Genomic DNA, 18,846 nt, shown 5'->3' with positions numbered 1-18,846 from the left:
GTGAGTATGGGGCCTACCTGTATTGGTTTTAATCAGCAACTTTAAGCAAACTCAATGTTCTCATCAGAAAAGGGGAAAAATAAACAGCTGAGCACTGTGATTCATTTACACTTCAAATATACTTTGAGTTGGTTATTCCTCAATTAATCAAATAGTTGGTGTATCCCTAAAGTAGTATAAAGTGACACGCTGTGTGAAATCAATTTTCCCTTCCAAAATCATTAAATTCAGTAGCCTGTGACTACATCCCTGCTAATTCTCGTACCAGTCCTTTCATCCTCCATTAACTTTGGCACGCCTAACAGGCTGTCAAAAATAATTTCCCAGAACGTAAATAATTCAGAAATTAAAAATTAATAAATAATAACAGAGAGCTACTGGGAGATAGACTGGGTCAATTAGTCAGCTCTGCATTCTGTTTCTTCGCAGCAGGGGGGCAGCCACATTCGTTACTAGAATCTTTCCTCCGATTCCTAGGTCTGATTTACGGCTCTTCATTACTGGATCCAGTCAGACACAATTACCTCCATCACTATCTCAGTTCCTAACTTCAAAGAAACACACATTTTCTTGTCTGCTTTTTTTCTCCTTGCAGCAGCCTCAGCTTGACGTCCCTGGAATTTCTTCCACGCGGACTAATTAATAAGACTTTGACTTATCATATTCACTTCTCTTCTTTGATGTCCTACCTTAGTCAATCATCCTATTTAATTAGAATTTCAATGATAACTTTACTTATCTCATGGCTAGATGTAAATTAAAATAACGGGATTTTAATTCTCTTTCTTACAGGGTTATGACATTTTTGACAGAAAAAGTTTCAACCCAAATACGATATTATGTACTTCCTATGCTAGGACTGCATTCCACTAAATTGTTTTTCCCTTTGCTACAAAATAATTTTGCTTGTTTAACAAGCTCCACTGAAATGGAAATGAACTACAGCTTCTCGTAACGTAATTTGCACAGATCTGTGTTGTGGAAGGTTATGTTGATAGAAATTAGTATAATCTATTTGTGACACGTGCCACATAGTTAACAAGAAAAGGGAATGAGATTTTTAACAAAAAGATCAGCTCTGGAGAGACAGTGGAGCCGAGGACCTCTTCTTTCTCCCCTTTCCAAGAGTCGCTAATACTTTTCCAAACCATCTTGTCTCCTTTCCACATTTATGGACCTAAGCCTGTCGGTTGTATCCAAGGAGCACCTGAGGTTGGATTCTGACTTCAATGAGACATTTCTAAAATGCGTATTCATACACTTTTCATGGAAATGGTACAGTGTCTATGACTTAAGAGGAGCAGCGCACTCCTCAGCCATCACATCTTTTCCTCTCTGCAGCACCCAGTATGTGCTTGCCCACAGGCTCGCTTTCCTTCACATGTCTCTTAGAATTTGCCAGTCTAGACTGGTACAGCAGCAAGTGAATATGAGTGAAAACATTTCACATTTTTTAATTGAAGCTTATTGTGGAGAAAAGCCCTAGAGGGATCCATGAAGAGAAGATAATGGGACAGTGGAATCCTCCTGGGGCCTGGTAGATTCTTGGACGTGGTAGAGAAGTGTGAAGAAAGTATAAGGGGATCCAGCCAGGCTTATCAAGCCTTATCCCTTTGGGAACTCTCACTTTTACTCTGTTGGAACTTTCTGTGTGACCAAGCAAATGGTCATGCACATAGATAGGGACTTTCAGTAAAAAGAGAGATCAAGAGAGGACCATGTGGAAAAGAAAGAAAGGATGGTCAACATACCAAGAATTGGTCTTAAACTGTGAACAAAGTGTTCTTCTGAGGCATTAAACAGAATAGGGTGGCAAACTGCTGGCTGGTGCAAAATACATTCCATTAATAAACTGCCATCAGAGATGATTATCTTTCCAATCAGATCTGGTGGAAAAGAGATTAACAGTTTTGCACTGCCAATAAGCAAGTACAACCTGGAAGCCAGCCTCCAGTTTTCTCAATGAAAAAGGCCCACAACCTCAGGTGCAATGCTTCCACTGACACTCCAGAATGGAAAAAAATGGATTTTCTAGGATGCCACTCTTATTTTTCCACATTGTTGGACTGTGCATTTGCTAATCCATCCCCTTTGTTGCATTCAAGGAAAGAAGAAAATGCAGAAAGAGTTAATGAGACATGTTGGATGTGGAAAACGACTGCTCCCAAAAGAGACATTTTGGTCCTGTGAAGAGGTAGGAGTAGCAGAGAACATGAATCACTTGACTAATCTGTACAAAATGGGCTTAGTGAGCTTCTGCTTCAAATCTTATCCCCACATTAGGTAGCATTAAACCAGTTGTCATTAAGCTAACATTTCTAGATGCTCTGGTGAGCCGTTTGCCTGATAGCCCTGTTTCTCTTACAAAAAGAACTGAAAATGCTTGAAAAACTAGGCCAGTACATCAGCAGAAGCAAATGACTGGAATTTAATTGGCAGTTTCTAAAACTTACAGTGGCTGAGTTTAGAGTTTAGAGGCTAAATTGATACTTTCAAAAACATATCAACACTATTGTCAATAACCAAATAGTTACCTGTTGCACTGACAACATCTAAACCATTCTATCATAATTTAACAGTGTTGTTTTTTAACAATTGGATTCTGTTACACTTTTTTATTTAGGCATGATTATTTAATCTAATTTAATTGGCTTTCTTATTCCCCTCAGGGTTCTGGGCCTAGAAAGTTCATGTTAAATACTCTAATTGCTCTGAAATGTACTTGTCTTCTAAAACATGCTCCTATTTTAAATATACCCTAAAATCTAGTTCATACATATTTTCTCTTCTTTCATGAATTAAAAAATAATTCTGGTGTCCATGATTTGCACTTAAAAAGAGTCAATAATTAACCAAAATAATAATTATAGATTGAAAACAGGCAGGATGCAGTGCAACAAACTGTGAGTTACAGATAAATAAGGCTAGGAGCACACATCAAAGCTTTCTGAGCACCTGCTAATCTCCAAAAGCAGAGCTGAAGCCGCTAACGATGGCAGCAGCACCATCCTACGTACCTAATGTGTGGGTCCTTGAGTATCATTGTGGAGCAGTGCTCAGGTCAGTGGAGCAAAAGAGCATTTGAGGGCTCACAGACAGTGAGACCAACTCCATCCTCCTTGCAAATGGTGATTTCCCATTGATGCTGTATGAAAACTTTGACTGTGCAAGTCAGGATCCATTATGGCAGCAGCCACAAGGCATTCACATGCACCGTGAGAAGGAGGGGATGGACTTGGTGTGGCAGTGGGAACACCACTGCCACCAGAGGATGGGGAGCAGAAATCATGGAAGGGTGTGCTTTAGAATCTCTTGGTCTTTCATGTGTCAGAGCCAGGTGGTGGGGTGGGATACAGGTCCATTAGTAAGGTCACATATGGATAGCAAAGGCCAGATGATGATTTCAGAACATAGAGGCAGCTCTACTTGTCAACAGGCTCCTCAACTTGGCAGGCCCCTGGGGGGTTGGGATGGGAGCTGAAGCAAATATCTAGAAGTTTCTCCTTTCCTTCCTATCAAAGCAGTGTTTAATGAAAAGGCGAGGGGCTGCCAGAGGTACCTTTTGTGCATTTAGATTGTAATATGGCAGATCTGGCACCACTGGAATGCTGTTTCTGGCTACTGACAAGTCTAGAATCCCTTAGCTCTTGCTATTTCCCTTCTTTTCTTTTCTCAGGGGTCTACCAGAGACTATTAAATAGATTTCACAGAACATTCTGAGTTCAAAGGGACCTACAAGATCATTGAGTCCAACTCTTAAGAGAACGGCCCATACAGGGATTGAACCCACAACCTTGGTGTTATTAGCACCATGCTCACACCAACTGAGATAATCTCAAAAGTCAGAAAATGTGACCCAGATCAGGACACTTGGATGGTGCCGATGGATGAACACAGGGAGGACGTATTAAGGGAGAGTTCCACTAGCTGTGTCCTTTTTTCCCTACACTTTTCCTAGGTACCTGTGGCCTGGAAATGGGAGGTTGAGCCAGGTGGACCTTTGACCCAACCAGCAGAGAAAGGTTTATAACTTCAAGCTCCTGTGTGAGCACCTGCCCCAGAGCATGTGACACAGTGAGTGCAGCAATGAGGTGTCAGGCAAATGTGGGTATTGTGTAGCTCTCCAGAAGGCCCAGTTTTGGGATTAGCCTGTCTGCCTGGGCCAGTGCCGGGGAGGGCCAGTGCTGGTCAGGAGCGAGGGCATCTTGAGGGGAACGGAGTATGCAAAGGACAGCCCTGCAGTGTTCCAGGCAAGGCTTTCAAGGGATTCGGGGGGACCAGCCTTTCCTGGAAGCTTTGTGTAAGACACACGGTTCCCAGGTGTGTCACGTGCCAGTTTGCCGTGGAAAAGCGTGTATGAGTGACTTGTAATTCAGAGTTAGAACAGCAGGATTGGGAATGGCTTCTGGGTCCACAGCTACATGGCCCAGCTTCATTACCATAATGAAGCACAAACCCTTCTTTCCGAGGACAGAAGCCTATACTATAGTTAAACAGTTTTCCGGTAAAACACAAAATAAATAAAACGAGGCCCCCATCGCTCCTGCTCCCGATCCCACCGCTGAGCGCCGCCCCGCCCCGCCCCGCTTCAGCCGTACAACATGGTGCCACTTAGCACCTCCGTTCCGTACAACATGGCGGCGCCCACTCGCCACTCAGTCTGATAGACAGAGGACTCCAGCGCGCAGGCGCCGCTATTTCTTCCGGGCTCCGGCGCGCCGCTATTTCACTATTGACCCGCGCGTTTCTGCTTCCTCTTCCGAGTCCGGCGGCGCCAGGTATGGCGGCGGGAGTCGGAGGGCTGTGGGCGTCCATCCGCCTCCATCCGCGGCCGGGCGGGCGGCGAGCGCCATCCGCGGCCCCGAGGGGCTGTGAGAAGGGACGGGCGGCGCTGCTGCTGCCCGCGCGTGGGCTGGAGTGGGGGCAGAGCTGCCCGGCAGAGAGGCCGGGCCTCCGCAGGCCTCCGCGGTGGGGCTCCCGAGCCGGGCCCGCGTCTCCCGGGGCTGCGGATGAAGCTTATGCTGACTGTAAAATACGTAGCTGCTAAAGCGTTAAGCTGTTCCTCAGGAGAGCGTGGCAAAATCCAGGCAATACCAGGATGTTTGAACAGTGTTCAAGTTATTGCGGGTGAATCTTCACTGCGGATCTCATCGTGCCCGCTGTCACGGCGTTTTGTTGTTTTTTTTTTTGTAATACAGTTGTGTTGGCTGTTGCTGTTCAGGAAAGGCTTTAGTTTTATTAATATCGAATCGGCAGCTGCTGATTCATATCTGGCTCAGTAGGGGTGATCCTGTGAGATGTGAACTTGCCTGTGGACATGGAGCTCTTAACGAGTGCCGCTTTGGTTTTGACTTATTTAGGGGTGAAAAATGGTGCAGCGCCTGACATACCGCCGTAGGTTGTCCTACAACACAGCTTCCAACAAGACCAGGCTGTAAGTAAGACAGTTTGTAAGAAAACTAATGTTGTAAATAGCTGATATTTCAGTTTTGATTGTTGCATTAACTGAGTGTTTTTCTGCTGTGCTTAGGTCCCGAACACCCGGGAACAGGATTGTTTACCTTTACACCAAGAAAGTGGGAAAGGCTCCCAAGTCAGCGTGTGGTATTTGCCCAGGAAGACTTCGTGGTGTAAGTATGATGATATACACCTAAGGGTGTTTCTCTGCAACAGCATTTCTTCAGTACAAAGAGCTTCTCCAAGTGTACAATGGGCCTGTTTGTTGACCAGTTCTTGTTGAAATAGCTTTTTTTCTTTAGAATATTCAAATCAAATGTTGCAAAGTTTACTGGCAAAATAAGTTTTGGAAGCTCAAACTTATTTTAATGGTCCTAGTTTGTATTGTTATTAAATATAAACTCTCGTTTTAGAAAATTTTGAAGGTAGACAGAGCAATTCTGTAGCAGACTTAAAAATGTAAATTAGAGCTATTGGACTTGCAGAAAAAAAGGGAAGCCAAGTTTAGAAAAAGCCTCATATTTAGAATAAAAGAGTCAATGTTTTTAATGTATTTTTTGTCAAAATGTTTTTTTGAAGTAACACCATTGGTTTTAACAGTTATGGGAATGCTTGAGTAATGTTGATCTTTGAGCAGTTCCTATCTTGGACAAAACCAGTCTTTTTTATTACCAGTTTTTTAATGAACCGCTAGGTGAAGCCCTGTGGTGGGATGACAAGATCAGCTTAGGAGTGCTGAAGATGGCTCATGCAGTGAACTGTGACCTTGGTCACTTTTTAGCATCTTCTGTAGTAAACTTCAGGTGTTGCTGCCTCTTTTTTTTTTTTCTTTTTTTTTTCTTTTTTTTAACTATGAAAGTGATGCTGGCTTTAATGTGGCTGATACACGAAATTGCTGTCCTATGACACTTTTTTTTTGCTGTCTGTAGGTCCGTGCTGTGCGCCCCAAAGTTCTGATGAGGCTGTCAAAAACAAAGAAGCATGTCAGCAGAGCCTATGGTGGTTCCATGTGTGCCAAGTGTGTCCGTGACAGGTAATTTACACAAAGCCAGCTTCATTCCTGAGGTTGCTTCTTACAAAACTTTTGAATCTCTCTCTGTTCTCATAACATGGACTCAAACTTTGAAGGCTCTTATCTGACACTGGTGTAGGGGGAAGGAAAGTGGGGGGGGGGGGGGCACGTCAAGCAATGATGTGTGTTTTTGTCCCTTGGATTTGAGGGAGTTCCTGCATGTGGAGCTCCTTTGTGGAGACTTCGTGTTCTTCAGGATTTCTTACTGCACTGTTGCATTGATGCTAAACGGTCTGCTTGGGCTGGATTTTTGTCTTTTGTATTGACTGCCCATAGTAAAGACTATTCTGTCCTGTTTTGCCTTATGCAGATTTAATTGAATTTTACACTTCTTTGTAGTGGTTTGGGATTCAGAGATATTACTTGGTTGGGTGTTAAGGAACTTTATGTGGTTGAGCTTTAAAATGGCCTTTGCTGGGCCTCACTGAATTCAGTTTATTGTGTGGCAATTGTATTTCAAATGCTTCCTTGGCAAGTTTGAGGAAAAACATGACCATGGCTGTGTCATTTCTGTGAATGGTAAACAAAGCAGATCTCTGGGGTCAGCACTCTAATGCCGGTTTTTTTTCATCTGTTGTGCTAGTAGTTTTTTTCTTTTTGGCATGTGTAAGTTCTAAGTTAATTACTTTAGGCACCACCAAAGATGAGCTGTTAGAGCTGTAGAGCCATAGTATAACTTTTTTTGTTATTCTTTTTTTCTTGAGTGTTTTCCCAAGCCGTTCATGAGCCTGATAGGTAGTTTTTAGCACATGAGTATGTTTTATTCTTACTGTGCCTAAACCAGAAATTACAGTCACCTCCTTTCCTGTAATGGTTAGGTTTTCTCCTGCATGTGTTTAGGCATCTTTGACAGGTTTCTGTACTGCAGAAGTAGCTATGTGTACCAGATACTTACAGAAGGCATTTTAATGTTAAAGGTAGAAGAGTGTGTGTGATACACTTGTGCTGTTAACTCAGAGCCAGAGTAGTCTGTTGGCATGTGAGTGCTGGTGCATAGATCTGTCCCATCTACCTGATGGCCCTCTGTGTGTTCCAGAAATAGTCATATTTGGGCATGACGTGACCTGCTCAGCTTTTCCCTGTTCACATGCAAGGAGCTTTAATCTTAACAGGGAAAGTATTCCTGTTTTTGATAACTGCATGCACGTAGTTTCCTGTAGTTCTGAGGAAGAGAGCTGACCATGACGCGTCACACCAATTTTGACTTCAACAGAATTAAATTAATTCTCCAGTTAGGAGTTCTGGTTTTTGCCTTTGAAGTTTGTGAGGATGGTAAATTTTCCCATATTCAGCCATCAAGTATTACCTTGCTTGCCTCCAAGCCACTTAGCCTAAATTTGCAGGCACTGTAGGCTGCCATCCCCAAACTGCTACATTCATACAGTGATACTGTCCCTGTCTTTTGCTGCTGGCAAGAACAGGAGTGGGTTCCCTTTTTATGGAAATAACACCACATGTGCAATAAATGTGGGAGATGGCAAAATTAATTGTAATTTGTCTAATTTTTGTGTTTATACTGTAGTAATGGACGCATATCCTAAAGTAGTTTTTCTTTTCCAGGATCAAACGAGCTTTTCTTATTGAGGAGCAGAAGATCGTTGTGAAAGTGTTGAAAGCACAAGCACAGAGCCAGAAGTCAAAGTGAATCTATTTGTAGTTTCAGCCCAATAAATGAAATCTCCACTTCTCTTGTGTCCTGTCATTCTACGTGCACCTCAAAGCTGGTAGGAGCTGCTGCTTCTCACAGGTTGTACAGTGCAGAGCTGGGTTTTGCTGCAATAAAACCTGTAAGTCAGGATGCTCTGTTGAGTGCTGTCTGCTGACAGGGCAGTCAAGCAGCTGGAAGGAAGTCTGGTTGAACAAGACTCTCTGCTCAGGCTCAGTCATGTAGAGGGACTGGAATACCTTTCAGCAGTGCAGATTTTCTTTCAGCAGCTGTTTATGAAGTCATTGCAGGACTTGGCTCAGAAGAAAGTTGAGGCCTTGAAAAAGAAGAGCAAACAAAAAGGACAGGTAGTGTAAGCTTAAGGTAGATGAATTTTTTAATTGTATGTGGTATTACTCAAGTGAGGGTGGAGAGAATAGTCTTTAACTTCTCAAAGCCAGTGCTGTATCCACCAGACAATTGCATGGTGCTACAATTGGATCTCCTGGAAGAAAGCTGCAGCTGCTGTATCCTGTTAGGTCTTCCTGGGTCAGCAGTTACAGGTACAATACCAACAGAGCTCCAGGACACAGTTAGGAGAGACCTTTAAAGGCTTCCTGATCGAGAGTAGCCAGTTGGGCATCTGATATTGAAATTCGAACCAAAGTTTGTTGGTTTATCATCAAGGATGTAATGTAAAAAGGCTTTGCTTCGTTCTGTTTAGTAGAGAGCTAATGTGTCTCTTAATGCTGTCCAGCAGTGTTACAACACAGGATGATTCTTGCTTTGCCTGTATGTGCAGTGGTATTCCTCAGCCCCAATTTGAATTTTAAACTGTTTTAAGTATCTGATGGGCATCTATATTTACCTGTTTTTAACTAATAACTATTTTCTCAAAAGGTGGTGAGCTTCACCATGAGAGTAAGGAAGGAGGAGAAATAATTACTGAGCATACAGTACAGGCTAACTGGGAGCTGTGAGAGTGCCACTTGAAGGGGTTTCTAAGGTCACCTGTGGAGTCTGCTCAGGCTGGGGTCAGAGATGCGTGCAGGTTACTCCTGAGTGCGTGCTGCCTTTTTACCCTGCCTAGCTCTGTCAGCTGCAGTCGGCCGAGGGACAGAGGATAGAGGGCTGAGTTGACAAGCCCTTCTGGTGGCAGTGAGCTGGTGCTTTTTGTGAGGTGCCTGGCAACTCTCAGCTGACTCTTGGGTGTGACAGCAGGAGGTGGCTCTGGTCCAGGATAAGTGACTTAATACCGTGCATGGTGAAAGGGAGCTGTACCTCCCCAAGGATTTCTTCACAGTGTACCAAGGAGTTAAAATAGTTCTCAATATTCTCAAAATGGATAAATGTAGCGTGAAGTATGTGAAGCAGTTCTCCACAGCTCAGCTGCAAAGGCTGCAGTTCATTTAGAGAGGTTTTGACTACTACTATGACGCTTTTACTACTCTACATTACTACACTAATGTTTTGGGGTGCTGTTGCTCTAGTTACTTTACAAGGTTAACGTTTCCTTAGTTGTCTTACTGTTCTAGTACGAACTTAAGTTCTTTATCATGCTGGGGAAAAAAAAAAAAAAGTGTGTATAACCCGCCCCTGTTTTGCATTAAAGGCTGTGAGATTAGAGTTTTCCTTCTGGCTTTTGGAAAGGAGTAGAGATGGAGGAAAAATAATTATGGAATAATGAGGATAAATGTCGTAAACATCTGTTGACAGGCACTGAGAGGGAGATTATTCCAAACAGAAAGAGTAAGACTGAAAACAGCTAGCCATAAATGACATGATTGCACCAGAAGGCAACAGTTACGTGTTAGGAGAAGTGGTAGTATTGCCACTACAGGCAGAAATCAAAGCAATCACTAGGCAGTGTGTCAGTGAAATGGTAATAAGGCCCGTAATTATTTTAAAACTGAGCAGTTGGCTGCAGTGTAGGAATGGGGGCTGTGCAGTGGGAAGTAGGCTGGGTAGCGTGGCGAGATGGGCGAGTTCAGCTGACGCGTGTGCTATGAAATGCGCTCCTGTAACCTAGAGTGAAGGGTTCTTTCCGCCCCTTTCGTGAAGCAGGAGGAACTAGAGAGGCTTCCACTCAAAAGGGGGAGTTTCTCTGGCGTGCTGCCTGGCTGCTGCTCCGCAAAGCGAGCTAAGGACAGAGGCAGGAGGGGCCGGGCTGCGCTGGGCTGGGCCGATGAGGTGAGCACACTTAGAGGAGCGTGTGAGATGGGCTGTAACACACGGTACCCTGCTTGCTCCCAGCGGCGACTGGTGTGATGTGCCTTTTCCTCCCTGGTCCGTGCGCAGCTGCCGGGGTGTCCTCTGACTGTGGGTCAGCATGGGCACCACATTCCATGGTGGGGGCAAGGGGCAGCCCAGCCCCACGCTCCCCTGCAAACTACAAACACAGGGACTGGGGTACTGCCTACTACGGAACTTTGTCTGCTCGCCGCGTCTGCACCTCCCCAGCCTGACTGTGCAAACTCACACGCGGGACGTGGCTTTTCCTTCCCCCCGCCGGAAAACTGCATCAGCACAGGGGTGCCCAAAGGGTGCCCCTACCCAGTGGCAGGGGCCGCGGCGCCGGCGCTGTCCCTCCTCCCGGCAGGTCCCGCGAGTGACGGGCTGGGTGGGCCGGGGGCGCACGCCGGTCTCGCCGCGGCCACGTGGCTGCCCAGCCCAGGGGCGGGGCCCGCGCCAGGCCACGCCCCCGCCCCGCCGCCGGCACCCAGCGCCGACACGTCAGGGCTGCCGGGTCCTGGCAGGTGAACAATATTATAGACCCTTCGACGGCGGATTGGCAGTGTTTCGATGTTTTTATGAGACAAAAAAAAAAGTATGTTTCCGAATATGTTATTTAAGCCTGGTCGCAAATTTCTAGTGCTTTGTTTAGTTTGTTTTTTTAACAAGTAAAGTACATCCCCTGTCAGGACTCAGCCGTCCATTTCCGTTTCCGCCTTCGTGTCGGTGGCGGAGCGGCCGCGGCGGGAGGGAGCGGACAGCGCCGGGAGGGAGCAGCGGGGCCGCGGCCGCCCCGGGACCGCACCGCGGCCATGGAGACGCTGTACCGCCTGCCCTTCGCCGTGCTTGAGTGCCCCAACATCAAGCTGAAGCGGCCGAGCTGGGTACACATGCCCTCGGCCATGACCGTGTACGCGCTGGTGGTCGTGTCCTACTTCCTCATCACCGGAGGTGAGGCCGGGGCGGGCGGGAGGAAGGGGAGGCCCCGCTCACGGAGCAGCTGTCCCTCGGTCCCTGTCCCGGGTGGCAGAGCCGCTGCTGACCCCGTGTCCGGGTCCGAACCACCCGTAAAACGCGAGTCTCGGGCATCCCCGAGCGTGTGTATCCCCCGCGGTGTCAGGGCAGTTCTCGCTGCTGCGAGTCAAAGTCGGTGCTTGCTTTTCTCCCCGCAGGAATTATCTATGACGTGATCGTGGAGCCTCCGAGTGTGGGGTCGATGACAGACGAACACGGGCATCAGAGGCCGGTGGCTTTCTTGGCATACCGGTAAGGGCAGGGCCCTGTCCCCGCTAGCGACAAACGCCTGTGCTCGAGGCAATAAACCCTGTCTTGACGAGCTGTGCATGTTTTGCTTTGCTTTCTCTGCAAGGCAGGAGTTGTTTTATATCGGTTCTTAGTTTGCCAATACTTAAAAAACCCCCCACCAAACCAGCGTTAAAACCAGCAGAAATCAAAAAACTTAGTCCTGAAAGTTTTAAAAATGAAAGGTCTCGTAGAAAGAAGTTGTTTTGGGCTGGCAGTACTTCTTTTTCTTGCTATTCAAGTTGAGCTTTATAGTGGATGAAGATACATTTGATCATTTTTTTGTTGCAGAATATGTAATGTTTGGGAAACTTTCGGTTCTTGCCTTTAAAACGCTAGTGTACTTGGGACGCTGGCGGGGGACATTGTTACAAATGTGTAACAACAGGGTCTTCCCGGTGGCCTTGGCTTCTGTTACTGAAAATGAGCTAGAGACTCCTAGTAACAAACTGGTCTGAAGAGAGTTAAATCTACTTTTGTAGCTGGTGGGGGAAGTCTATGTATGTGGAAACAAATGATTTTTGTTAAATACCAAAAAAGTTTGTTGAATCTGTGAGGTCTGTGACGTGGTTGATGTGACAGATTTTGACTTGGGCTAGATGTGTGTTTCAGACTGGGTTGGATTACTGCACTGTCGATGAATTCAGTTACTACAGGGAGTTGCTAGCACTGTTATTTGTCAGTGTAAACAAGATGAGGGAAGACAAACTTGTTTGTTTCCAGGATAGGAGACAGTAATGATAATCTTTTATTTCTGTATGGGCATCCACCATAGTTTCATCAATGCCAGTTTTATGAGGTTGCTAATTAGGAAGATAGGAAAATGGCTCAGTGACTGTGGGAAGCAGGAGACTCATGATCCAGGTGCAATATTCTGTCTGCATCTCAGCTTCCTCACTCTGCATCTCTTTCCATTTATAAGAAGGAAGTCCAGCTGTCTGGGCTGACAGAGAGCCCCATGGGGTCAGGCTGGTGCCAGGAATGGATCCATGCAGGGTCAGCAAGCAGGCAGCAAAACGTCCTGCAGGATGTGTGCTAGAACCAGACGGGTTTCATGTGCTGCCATAGTCCTTTGAGTGCAATTTGTCCTGAGAGGAGGATTCAGGCAGTCCTGCCTAAAATTGGGATGGAAATAGGGAGGTCATGGTGCCATGCTTTGGGCCCATCTGTATAACCAGGAACCTCCTTGGACTCGGTGGTTTTGCAAACCAGTGAGCCTGGGTGGTAGCTGTTAGTATGCACAAAAATGTATAAATCCTCTCGTGTGCTGGACTGGGCACCTTGCAGACTCATTTCTGGAGATAAATTGTGTATTAAAGTCTTGATGTAGTTGTTTAACATCAGTTTCCTACGTGCTTTAGTTAGAAAGTCAGCCATCGAAGTTAATCATCCTGTGTGTTTGTACAGATAAAGCATGTTGAGTACATGGAATTTGAAATGTAAGTAATTTCTTTAACATTCGTCTGAATCTTTTCACCTTTATTTTTTTTCTCCTTTAGAGTCAATGGACAGTATATTATGGAAGGCCTGGCATCCAGCTTTCTCTTCACAATGGGTGGTCTAGGATTCATAATTCTGGATCGATCCAATGCACCAAATATCCCCAAGTTGAATAGGTTTCTTTTGCTCTTTATTGGATTTGTTAGTGTGCTTTTGAGCTTCTTCATGGCCAGAGTTTTCATGAGGATGAAATTACCGTAAGTGATTTAATTATCTTTCAGCCTTTATTCTCTTTTGTGGCTCATGTGTGCTAGGTTAAATTTAAGAGTAACAGAAAATATGGAGATCTTCAGCTTGAATATAAGTTGCTTTCTTCACTGGTTTTTTTTGGAACATGCTACCTTGAATGAGGTGGGATGCTCTGGGAGCCAGCTACTCTAAGATTGTGCTGTAGTTATAAAAGGGTGACAGTTCCTGGTATGTTAGAAAAAATGATTAGTGGGTCTGGCTTGCTCAGTGTACCTTAAAATTCATTTTATGTACTGGTCAGGTAAGTAGCTACTAAGTAGAGCTTTGAGGAAAATGGAACTGTTAGATTACCTGAAGAAGGGCAGAGGAGGAGGAAGAGATCTGTAGCTTTCAGGCTGTGCAAAATCCAAATGCAGGTTTTCCAATTTTTTCCCCTCTGTATTTTTCAGTTTATCTATTTAATTTAGAATAGCTGAAACCTGATGTCTAGAAGTCCTGGTAGGTAATTTTTGGGGTAGGTCCATGAAGTGTTGAATTAATAGTGACAGTCACTCTTCTTCTATTCTTAAATACTTTTTTTGGCCTCTGCAGTGTACTTAAAAAAAATTGTTTCATAACCCAGAAGTGATGGGTTCCCTGGCAGCAGGTATCTGGATAGGGACCTACTCTATTTTTATTGCTTCCTTGAGGCTTTATGGGTTTTTTTGCTTCACTGAATACATGTGTGTCTGTACAACGGTTCTCATTCTGAAATTCATGAAAAGAACAGGGTTTCAGAGAAATGGAAGAGAAAGACAGAACAGATTTGTGTGGAGTGCCAGAAAAGATCAGGTTGTATTGAATATCTTAGCACTTGTAGTTTGTGTAAAGGGCACAAATAAAGAACATTTCTTAGGGTATAATGTGGGCTTCAAAAATTCCAAACATTTACCAAATTTGGGTTGAGAATAGGGTAATATATTTTCAGTGTTCACTGAAGAAAATCAACTGAGGAAGGAGTGCGTAGTTAAGATGGCCAAATAGCCTTGGTCAGCAGAGGCTTTTGCAGTCTTAAGTTTTGGTTTAAGATTGTATGTCTCTTGATTTTTGAGGAGTGCTGCCTCTGTTTGCTAGCTTTTTCTCTAAATTAATTTTTTTTTCTGTAGGGGCTACTTGATGGGTTAGTACCTCTTGTGCTGCGTGAAAATTCAAGCTGAATTTATTCCTCTTCACAAAGTGTTTTAAGAAGAAACAGCAAGAAACAAGTTCCATAGTCACCATCAAAAGCAAAGAGACCTGGCCATGAGAAACAACTAGGGAAAGAGTGCTTTCTCTGCAAACAAACTCTCACCACCAGTGGCTGATTTGTAGTTTTCAAGTACTGTTTTATCATTTCTGATGTAGAGCTTTTGAAAAAGAGAAAGTTATATGGCTGAATATTTCTTTTATATTCCATCTCAGTATGAAGTGGAGAACCTACCTTTAGCTCTACCTGAAAAGAGTATTTGCCATTGATGGTTCTTTGTTGCAGGTCTGTCTCCTCTTCCCTGTGTGGGACAATTACGTATGTGAATCAGAGAAGAAACACTCAAAACATTGATTTCCAAGTTGTAATCAGAAAATTAGTAAGTTTGGATGCTTTACAGCCAGAATATAATGTGTCTGAAATTATTGTGAAGGCATCTTTGGCCTTGATATTAATGATATTAATGATGTTAATTTGCTCTATTTGAGCAAAGCCAGACATGCACTGGGAAGGGCAAACTGTATGAATGTGCATTTTTTTAAAGAAAAAGTGTACAAAAGGAGCCAAATAAAACTTATTTTCTAAAAAATTATTTTAATTTTGTGCAACTTGTAAAGCTTCTTCTTGTTTGCGTGAACTGTTCTACATTCAGATGTGAGGTGCCATACCATGACCACATAATTTCAGCTTTCTTTTCACCGTTGGATAATGGTTTTATTTTCTTTTTTAGTATCAGGGACAAGAAGCCTCATTTTTTCATGAATTTGTACTGTATGCAAACAACATGCTGTTATCAGTAGCCAAGAAAACTTACTTCTGAGGCTGCTGCTTTTTTGTGTGAGGCAAAGTTCCAGTTTAATTTGTCTTAATTTTAAAAGATTGAATGTTGCTGAAATGTTTCATTCATGTATTGTATTTTGCAGGAAGGAAAGATCCCTCTGAACTACCATAAATGTCTTTTTTTGCAATCCATATGTGTTTGACCCATTATTTTAATCAGTATAATAATACAAAGTAGAAAAGTTATTTATTCCTGTAATTGTGAAGTAAGCATTACTGTTCACATACTTAACAAATTTCTGAGCTAGCTGTTAATCATCCATCAGGATATGTCACTTCCACTGCCTCATTCTTACATACAATGTGACACTTTTGCATCTCTTCATCTTACATGTTTGTCATTAAGATTTCAGGTAGTTTAAGCTGTTTTATTAGGCTTGTAACTGCAAAAATTCCAGTCTTTTTGCCACAGTCATCTTTTGGTCACTCTGGTTTTGGTGAGACACATGCTTACCTTCAGGAGGGAGTACTGATATTATCTAAGTCAATACCTGGATCTTAAGTCGTCTTTTTAAACACTCTTGAGAGGTAAGTCAAACCAGGAAGTCAGTTCACTGACTATAATCAAGACTCTTCTGGCTCAGTGCTTGTTGTAATGCAGTTGAGCTTCAGCCTCCCAAGTTTGCAGCTGCTTCTAAGTGAGCAGGCTCTTGAGCAGTGATTTGAAAGGCACAGTTCAGTGCCTATGCTCTGTGAAGTGCCTTTCAGTGTAATTGCACGCCAGGTGTTGTAACTTGAAACAGCAATTGAAGCAGGTGTAATTGCAAGGTAGAAGTTTTGGGAGGGCAAAACCAGGTGACTCGTGCAACAAATAAGGCTGAAGGAACATCACACTTTTTTTGGTCACAGACTCCCAGCTAGGTCTGGTATGATCATCTGCCAAAGTCTGTGTCACAGAGGGAGCCAGGAAAGCAAACACAGAGCAGAAGATAGACTACCCAGAAATGAGGCACGTGGTAGGCTGGAAGATGGCAAAATGAACTACTGGAGATGGGTAAATTTTGAATGTGGTTTGGAGGTGTCTTTGTTAACCAAGGTAAAATTTCTACTGAGTCAAATAAACTGCAAAGAAGTATTGCAGTGTATTAGAGGAATCCTCTTTGCAGAAAAGAAAGGCTGGTATTTTCTGTAATTGTCTGTTGTTCTCTATAGAGAACAGCAGGTGGCCTCTGAAGAAGGGGCTTGGAATAGTAGTATAGGAATCTTTCAGTGACTGAAAAAACTTCCTGTAACTAGTGACAGTATCCATCTGTGTTTTATGTTCATATCTTCAAGGTTCAACTGAACTAGATTGTGGGTGAGAGGTTAAAAACAAGGTAAAGGTAAAGCAGGGCTTGCAGAAATACATCTTTCCTGATTAAAACCAGAAATTTGGCCTACTTCCAAGTGCAACAGAAAGAGTCAGGCTGAAGTGTAGAGGTCTTGATTTTCTGGCTGTCTTGATGGAGGAAATACTGAATGCATGGCTTCAGTATAATCTCTGAGAGAAGATGCCTAGTCAGTATAGTCCGGAAGACATATATAACTTGTGTAGCTCTTGAAAGTTAGCATATACGTGTATGAACCCTTAAATGATCTTATACTTAATTGAGTTAAGCTGAAAAATACCTCTAGATGAAAAAGAACAGACATTTTGACTTTTTTTTTTTTTTTTTTCCCCTTAATGCATTTTCCAGACTCCTTCATATTGTGGAACAGTAACAGAATTATAGAATCATTTAACTTGGAAAATACCTATAAGATCATCAAATCCAACTATCAACCCAGCACTGCCAAGCCCACCACCAAACCATGGCACTGAGTGCCGCATCTCTATGTCTTTTAAATATCTCCAGACAGAGAGGCCACTGGTAACTGATGGGCTCAGTGAGCAATTCTACCAATTGCCTCTCCTAAGGATCCTTGGTTAGATCCCATCCAGCTCCATAGATTTGTCTGTGCCCCAGCACTACAGCAAGTCACTGACCACTTTCCCTTGGATTATGGGGCCTCATTCTGCCCCCATCCCTGTCTTCCAGCTCAGAGGGCTGGGTACCCACAGAATGACTTCTCTTCTTATTACAGACCAAGGTGAAGAAGACATGAAGTTCCTCAGTCTTCTCCTCATCCTTTGTCACTATGTTTCACTCCAGATTCAGTAAAGGATGGAGATTCTACTTAGGCTCTGTTTTGTTGCTAATGTATGTTTAGCTGTAATTTTTAGTTGTCTTTTATAGCAGTAGCCAGCTTAAGTTCCATGTGAGCTTTGACCCTTCTCATTTTCTCCCTACATGTCCTCTTGACATTTTTATACTCCTCCTGAGTTTCTGCCTCTTCTTGCTAAGGTCATAAACTCTCCTTTGTGTTGTGATCTTCAGCCAAAACTCTCTGTTCAGTCTGCTTTCTGCTTGTCTTTAGGCATATTGGGATTGCCTACTTCTGCATCTTTAAGATTTCCTTCTTGAGGAATGTCAGGCCTTCCTGGACTCCTTTGTGACCCAAGGGACTCTGCCAATCTGGGCCATAAGCAGGCCTAAGTCTGCCCTCTGGGGGTCCACTGTAGCAGTTCCACTGACCCCACTCCTTACTTCTCCAAGAACTGACACATATTTGGAAGATTGTGTAACTGTAACAATTTGTGGAGGAAGGAGGATGATCCAACCATTTTGAAGAAATATGCATAAATATATGTTCTTAATATATTAATTAGGAAGCACTATGTGTTTGACTTCTTAAGAGTTACAGTCTTATAACCTGAGACGTCTCTAAATTTCTTCTGCTGCCTTCTATACAGGGAGCCTATGGGAAAGACAGCAATTCTCATTTATTTTCCTGACACGTGGAAATCCTGCATGCAATGGAAACTGTTTTCCTACAGCATAGCAACATCTGTGATAGTGTACTTGGTATTGCACATTTGTGAATGTCATTATTGTATTTTTCCTACGACGCTCTGATTTTCCCAAAAAGGGTTGCAGCAATAACTGGCCTATTTTCAGAATTTATAATTGCTACTTCTCAACACTGCAGTTTCTTTAGAATATTTTTCTTCCAGAACATGGTAAAAAAGGATTGAAACAATTAGAAGAAACTAATTGGAACTGCTGTGGAAATCTCAGAAAAATGTTTTGTAATACTTGCAATCACATTAAGGTCTTTCAGCTATACTAATGTTTGGAGAACTCTGGAGAACACTGGATTTTTCTGACAACAAAAATGTAATGAACTCTTTTCAAAGGGTAGTGTTTCGTGGGAAGTGGCTAGTGGGAACAGGGGAGTTTCTAGGTGATTTGGTTTCTTTGGTAAAAACTAATTGTGCTGGTGTTCTTTTTGTTTGACATGGATACCTGTCAGCCAAGAACCAGACTGATACCATGAGCTCATTTTAGAGCAAGAGCTGTGGCA

General features: G+C 43.5%; 2 protein-coding genes across 2 annotated transcripts; both read left to right on the top strand.

Moving 5' to 3' along the window:
- The first annotated feature begins 4,717 nt into the window (after nt 1-4,717).
- On the top strand, nt 4,718-8,216 carry RPL34 (ribosomal protein L34). The gene is made up of 5 exons (XM_066186251.1): nt 4,718-4,778; nt 5,361-5,434; nt 5,531-5,630; nt 6,387-6,490; nt 8,090-8,216. The coding sequence occupies exons 2-5, from the start codon at nt 5,370-5,372 to the stop codon at nt 8,172-8,174; spliced, it is 354 nt and encodes a 117-aa protein (XP_066042348.1). The 5' UTR covers nt 4,718-4,778; nt 5,361-5,369; the 3' UTR covers nt 8,175-8,216.
- A 2,902-nt stretch (nt 8,217-11,118) lies between these two features.
- OSTC (oligosaccharyltransferase complex non-catalytic subunit) lies at nt 11,119-15,214 on the top strand. Its single transcript, XM_066186250.1, has 4 exons — nt 11,119-11,357; nt 11,579-11,672; nt 13,208-13,405; nt 14,543-15,214. Exons 1-4 carry the CDS (start codon nt 11,219-11,221, stop codon nt 14,559-14,561), a joined length of 450 nt encoding a protein of 149 aa, XP_066042347.1. The 5' UTR covers nt 11,119-11,218; the 3' UTR covers nt 14,562-15,214.
- The last annotated feature ends 3,632 nt before the right edge of the window (nt 15,215-18,846 follow it).

The sequence above is a fragment of the Chamaea fasciata genome, unplaced genomic scaffold (assembly GCF_029207755.1).
Source record: "Chamaea fasciata isolate MVZ Bird 193981 ecotype frontalis unplaced genomic scaffold, bChaFas1.0.hap1 SCAF_6, whole genome shotgun sequence".
Lineage (NCBI taxonomy): Eukaryota > Metazoa > Chordata > Aves > Passeriformes > Sylviidae > Chamaea > Chamaea fasciata.
This window is presented reverse-complemented; position numbering and strand designations above follow the sequence as displayed.